Raw genomic sequence first — 7,080 nt, forward strand, 5'->3', positions numbered from 1 at the left:
CCATTTACAAATATTGTGGTACTGGATGGATAGGAAATGATTAGAAATGCGGGATTTGAAGGTGGAAAGGAATTACTCCTAATAAATTATACATACATATAAAGAAAAGAAAGAAAAAGATGCTTACAGGATAATTGAAAGGTTGGAAATCTGAAACAATGGGTTGCTGGGGGTAACCAATAAAACCAGGAGGTCTTGGTGGCCCACCTAAATTATTTGCTGCTCCTCCGTTAGAGTCAAACAGCAGCGCATCCATACCTTTAGATTGCTCATATTCTCTCATCACCTCAAAAAAGATACCAAAAAATTTGAAATGAATGTTGCAGTATTAAAAAAAAGAAGAAGGTAAAATGGATAGTTTTAGAACTAAAATAAGAAAGTTTTCTTATCTACTACAAAAATTAGGAATATTAAATTTGGCAATCTTAATAACAATAATAATTTTATTATAAATATAAATAGTTGACTGTATTATTTAAAATATGAAGAAGATGGTCAGGGTTGCGGTCAAAAAGAACAAAATAGTTTTGAACTACTTATTATCCGTCGTTTTACCCCACTTTGTAGGGCTTCATCTTAAACTAAATGCCACTTCACATGGAGAATGGACGTGTACTCATCAATACACAATGTTCTATTGATGTGGGTTATATATAACCAAAGTACAAATTTTCATGCAGTAAAAACTTTTGGAATAATACCCTATAGGGCAACTGTAAAATATGATAAGTTAAAAGTTGACTATGGATTTATTTAATGAGAAGATGGCTAGGATTGCATTCAGTGAAGAACACAAATAAGTAAAAAACTTATTTATTAGTGCCCAAGAATTTCAAGCCTTATCAGGGCTAAGAACATAAAACAAGATAACAACCAATGAATAAAAGGATATACAGAATGATAAGAAAATAACTAACATTATGGATACATAAATAGACAGACATGAATGGTTAAAGTATTATAAGATGATAAAGGTTGTATAAGATGAGTAATATTAAAATTATGCAAGAGGAAAGAACAAATAATAAAAATTCAAGTGAAAATTTAGTTAATAAATATAAGTACAAATTGAAAATGAATATTTTAATTTAATAATAATTTAGAATTAAAGTTATGGAAAAAAAAATGAGAAAGAAAATGTATGTAACTAATGAAATACCTAAGTAAAATACTAAAATAAAGAAACAAAATATAAAGTTAAGTAAGATAAAAAAAAATTAGTAAATATGACAATAATATGTGGTGAACATGACTAATAACATGGGTAAGGAATAATAATAAGAAAAGAGTAGAAAAGGAGAAGGGGAAAGATGAGCAAAAAGAAAAGAAAATGTAAAAAAACCAGCCACTGGGATGAGATCTTAAATCCAAGTGAGGTAAGTAGTGCAGAGAAATATTGAGTTAAAAAAGTCTATTCCAATGTAATCTTTTAACTCAAAATTTCTTAACAGGGGCCACTGAATTACCCGATGCATTTATGAATTTTATAATGTGAAATGTAATCATTGTAAAAATATCATGTATAAAATTTTGAAAAGTAAAAGATAATCTTTCTATTACAACAAATATAATGGGAGCGAATATAAATGAAATTAAAATTATCAGGTTGTGATCAAAGTGGCTAAGAAAAACTGAATCATTCCTGTTAAAATCTTATTAATACTTTCCATAATAAAGAGAATTTTTCATGAAAATTTATACCTGTAAAGTTTCTCTTACTCTGCCGACAACGTAATTTGAACTGTCTTTAAATTGATAAAAAAATTTGAAACTTTCATCTAACATTGATTTGATTTCTTAAATTGTTTGAGTTGTTCAAAATTTAGATGAAAATGAAATTCTTGCTTAAGATTTACCAACTGTATTATAAAATAATGGAAACATTTTGAAGTTAAGCATAATTTTTAAAAATTTATTTACCGGAATACATAATTTTTTAAACTGCAATGGTTAAAAAATAAGATAAAACAAAGAAATATTAGTGGCCTATAGGCCTATTATTTATCATTGTCAATCCCACACTCAATAAATTCATTTAAATAAAATTAGTCAAAACACAAGGAGAACTTAACTTTAAATGTCTACAAATAACTGTAAGCAGGCCTTTGTATTTTAGATAGCAAACATGGATAAGAATTCTTGCTTAAATATAGATATTAACGACTAGGTAAGTTACTAATGATTGTTACCTGTGGATCTGGTTCATAAGAAATATTAAATATTTTGGCAATTTCAATCAAGTATTTCTCAATTAAAATTTTTGGTGGAGCTTGAATTGTGAGTTTATGTTTCAGTTTTTCTGATATAACATCAACTGAACTAGATCGACATTCCTACAAATAAGGACAAACATAAAAATAATGCATCATAGAAATAAAAGACTGACAATAATATCAATAATAGGTCAAGTTTACTTCTGTATATTTCTTTCCAAACTTCAATGTCAACTGGTCAGAAATAATTTTAAGTTCTTCCACTTCAGTTGCCAGCCTAGGAGCAACCCACAAAAGGCTGGAAACTGCTTCAGCAATGCTCGGATCCAAACCCCTGTTAAATTAAATAAAAATCATTAAGCTAAGAAGCGAATGAAAAGAACAAAACTACTATGACATAAGAAAAGTAATGACATCCCTTCAAAATCTTACTTAATTTCTTGAAGTAAACCAAAACGTGACAGTAAAAGATCGCAGTACATTTCTACTAATTCCATAGCTTCAACCATATAATCTTCCCTTATGATATGTTCAACTCTAATTTTAGCTCTTTCATACTTTCCTTCAGTAATGTAATCAGCAATTTCTTTCCTAGCTTTTTGGGCAAGTTCAGTTTTCTTCTTTTCAAGTAGTTTCAATCTGTTAATAGCTAATCTGAGGTTTGTTTTCAATTTTGAATAGTTGGCACCAGATGAAAACATAGCTACAATACAATATAAGCACTCACTGGAAAGAGAAAACTTCAATACAGGGCACTCACACTTAAAAAATATCAGAAGTGACTCACTGACAGCTGATTGTTGCACGATAACATAACCTGCTTGGGGTAAACGTTATCAGCAAACTTTAACACCATAAGCGTAAGCGTGGTAGGCAAAGAGTAGTAGCAAATCGTCTTCCTTCTGTCTCTGTTTATATTACGATTGAGGCCTTCCAGCGTAAAACGTAGTTAATTGACATAATTAAAACTTTTACCATATTAAAATGTTTGTTAATCATAAAGTTTAATCATTTGAGAGCCGTCAGTAACTAGAGCTTAATTCCATCATTGATTTGAGAAAACGAATTTCCTGGAGATTTTGTCAACGCCACAATTGTTGTTCATTCTGTCGTAAAACATGGAACCGATTTTTTTTATTATTTGAATTTTTTGACATCTTTGGCTATCTTAATGCTGATTCCATTATTTGCTGAAAAATCTTGAGGAAATTTGGTTTCTTCAGAGAATTATGTTGGTATTGAGATAAGGTAATTTTATTTTATTTGTATACCAGATCGGCCTTATGGGCCTTACATGTTTGATATAACTTATATTATATATATTTTTTAACAGTTGATTATGAGGGGGTATAGTCATACAAATGACACCCCTAACTATATAAAATGTTCTTATTAAAAGAAAAAAATAGATAAGAATAATGCTTATTAATAAAAGAAGAAAGTAAAATTAATAACAAAAAATAATGATATTGGTACACTAAAATAAAACAAACAATTGTCTTCTAATAGTAAAAAGAAACAAGTTAAATTGAAAAAGGGAAGAGAGAAAAAAAAATAATAATGAATAAATAAAGTGAATATTAATAATAAGTAAATAGAGGTAGTGTGACTATGAATTAATTTTATATTTATTAAAAATTTATAAAAGAATGTCATAAAACATTAAATATTCTAAAAATAATGTTTTCTATTTTACTTTTTTTGTTTTAAGAATCAACTTTCTCCACTATATCAGAAACAATTATTTGTATCGAACTTTACATTTAACGTTTTGCTTAAAAGAATTTTTTTTTTTTTTTTATTAAATGTTTTATTTTTATTCCTATAAAACATAATTTAGAAAAATTTACCAAGAACAGTAAATATATTTTGGAATCCTTAATTCACATTCACATTGAAATGAGTCTGAAGAGAACAGAAGAAGAACGGCTTAATATATTTTCATTTTGGAATTCATTAAATTATTGGAAATAACATTTAGTACAACTTCTATTCTCTTCACAAATTCAATTAAATGAACGATTTAACATATAATTACAATAGTGTGAAAAATATTTTTTTAATGTATTTTCAATTACCTATTATTTTCTACGTAGTTGCCTTCAAGGGGCGTGGCCTAACCCGTCCCTTAGCATAATTTTTGGTTAGAAGAAGAGTAGGGTTATGGCATCCAAATGTTTTAAAAACATATTTGTATTTTTTGTTAGTGAATAAAACTACTCATCTACCACCGTTTTAAGATTATACAATTCATTTATATTTCGAGATAATACAATTCATCCACCATTACAAGATATCAGCCTTCGACCAATTACAAGGATTGCTATTCAAGTTTGGTGGTGATGCTGGGGCCGATGAGATGTAAAGCCTAAATTTATGACTTCTGGATGACTGAGCAAAGCCAAAGGAATGGAGTACTTCATTTCTCTGTCCCATATATACACAACTGACAGGCTAACAAGTAGCAACTATAAACATAAAGCTCTTTTTAATTAAGAAATTATTACCAATGGAAATCAACAAAATTATGCTTAATTAGGTGAAAATATTGGATTTGAGGGTGTAGAAAAATGTTTTCATGTTTCATTAGGTCTACAACTGGCCATATTTTTTCATTAATGAATTTAATATCTATCTGCACCACTTATTTTTTGTTTTCAAGGAGGTCTACAATCTATTGGATTGAGGAGAATTGTTAAAGTATAAACTAATATAAAGATTACTAGAGCAATTCATGCAATTTGCTGAAATAACCACAATAATCTTTTCACAAAAGTGTCGTGTTAGTTTTGAAAACTTCTCTAGAGATTTTAGTATACCGAATCACCTTCGAGAGAGCGATTTATAGACCCCATATTATTTTAAGATTAGGAATGTCAGTGTGATAAAAGAGGACAAGCGATGGGGGAACTATTATAAATAGTTTTACACAGTTGCAACAACACACACTTTATACTTCGGCACCTGGTCGTCGTACCTTACTTCAGGGCCCTGTTTCATAATAAAGTACAAACTGATTCTATTAGTCTTGTAGATTTAACTTAATACAATTATACTGACTTGTACAATAGTAACTTGTACTTTTTAAATACTGTAATATCACTAATAGTCCTCCCTATTATGGAAAAAAATTAGTATAATGGTGAAATTACCACGTTGTTTCTATATTTGTACAATGAACTAATACTATTAGCTTTCATTAGAAAACAGATATCCCGAATGTATGTTGAAATATTAAATTAATCAGTGTGGAAGGTGGGGGTTTAAACTTATGAGACTTTTCTGCTTATTGATCAACATATATATATATATTGAGAAACCAGAATAAAATCCCTGAGGGGGCAAATCGAGTTAGTAGGTGTTAGTTTAAATATTATTTCGATAATATGATACAAGAACAAACTTGGCGTCTCATGTATAAAGAAATAGTGATTGCTTATCTGGTGACTGAGTTGGAAGTCTCGCTGCCGCGGTCACTTCTGCGTTCTATGACCGGTTTCCTCGTTCAGGCCCCTATTTCATAATAAAAGCTAATAGTATTAGTTCATAGTACAAGTACAGAAACCACGTGTTAATTACACTTATACTTATTTTTTTATAATAGGGAGGACTATTAGTGATATTACAGGAGTTAAAAAGTACAAAAGTACAAGTTACTATTGTACAAGTCAGTGTAATTGTATTAAGTTAAAGCGATAAGACTAATACTATTAGTTTGTACTTTATTATCAAACAGGGCCCAGGTGTGCGGTGGGCGAAATGGTGAAAACCATGTACTTTTCGTCCAGTGTTCGGTGGCTGGCCAGTATGTCATCGACTGTGGCGAGTTGGCAGGGGCTTGCATGCCAATGATAGATAATATAGAAGGGCGGCTTCGCAGTCGCGGAGTCTTCGGGTGTCCGTGGCAAGGGGGGCATCAGAAAATGAGACCCTTAACCCTTAATTTATTATAAAATCAAAAAAAGCGCTCGAAAATTTGGATTATGTAAATCCGAAACACACATCATTATCTGGTTCTTTCCAAGAGTTCCAAGAAGCTTACAATAAACTTGATCTTTATGCAATTGCCAACAAGGTCAGCTTTTTAACCATTTGTTTCCTCTGTACTTAAAAACTGTAATTATAGAATAAAAGGAACCACATAATTATTGTTCAATATCCTTGCAACCTTTATACATTTACCCAGATACAAATTAAAGTCAAACTGCACGTCTACAACTCAGTTCTAGTTATATCATCAATTACACATAATGAAGTTTTTCAGGAAACTAACTGACTGAATCAAAAGAGATTACATGTTTAATGAACAAAATTCGAAAAAGATTATACTGGAGTACTCATATTTAGTGCGGTAATTACACTCGGCACCAGCTATATAACTAGGATGAGACGTGCCCGCTCTTGGAGGAAAGTCAAGAAAACTCTGTAAGCTTTAGTGACATCATGTTATAATGTATTTCTATATTGTTACATTGATTAAATATAATTGTAAAAATTGTAAATGCTATCAACAGAAATGCTCTAAACCAACACAAGACGCTCTCGACATATCCGATATAGAAATATGCATTGTACAATGATACAATTTCGATGAGAAATTTTCATTTCAACTTAAGATGGCTTACATGATTTTTGTGTTTATTAAGTAAATATATAGTTGTTACTTGATTATCCTTCCTCCAGCTTCCGTTCTAACTTTTTAAGAACTGTTTCTCTTCAGGCTTGTTACGTCTCCTGGTCCATAAACTGGATCCCTCCGCTTGTAATTACCTATTCATTACAATGAATGATGTGAACTATATGAATAATGGGAACTGGTTCCATTTTTCATATAGTTCAATCACATAGTTAGCATTAAAATATACAT

General features: G+C 30.1%; 1 protein-coding gene across 2 annotated transcripts in view; it reads right to left on the minus strand.

Annotated features, from left to right (window-relative positions):
• Ist1 (IST1-like protein) overlaps positions 1–3,479 on the minus strand; it is a 10,140-nt gene extending 6,661 nt beyond the window's left edge. Inside the window, exons 1-4 of one of the 2 annotated variants that reach the window (XM_014433249.3) lie at positions 2,646–3,479; positions 2,415–2,547; positions 2,190–2,333; positions 128–286 (exon numbers count right to left, since the gene is read on the minus strand). In XM_014433249.3, coding sequence (XP_014288735.1) covers positions 128–286; positions 2,190–2,333; positions 2,415–2,547; positions 2,646–2,914 — 705 coding nt within the window. In that variant the 5' untranslated portion in view covers positions 2,915–3,479. The remainder of the gene's footprint in view (positions 1–127; positions 287–2,189; positions 2,334–2,414; positions 2,548–2,645) is intronic. The other variant, XM_014433248.3, reaches the window with a different exon arrangement.
• Between the last annotated feature and the right edge of the window lie 3,601 nt (positions 3,480–7,080).

This window comes from Halyomorpha halys, unplaced genomic scaffold, assembly GCF_000696795.3.
Source record: "Halyomorpha halys isolate HHAL.00 unplaced genomic scaffold, Hhal_1.1 Scaffold1174.1, whole genome shotgun sequence".
NCBI classification, from domain to species: domain Eukaryota; kingdom Metazoa; phylum Arthropoda; class Insecta; order Hemiptera; family Pentatomidae; genus Halyomorpha; species Halyomorpha halys.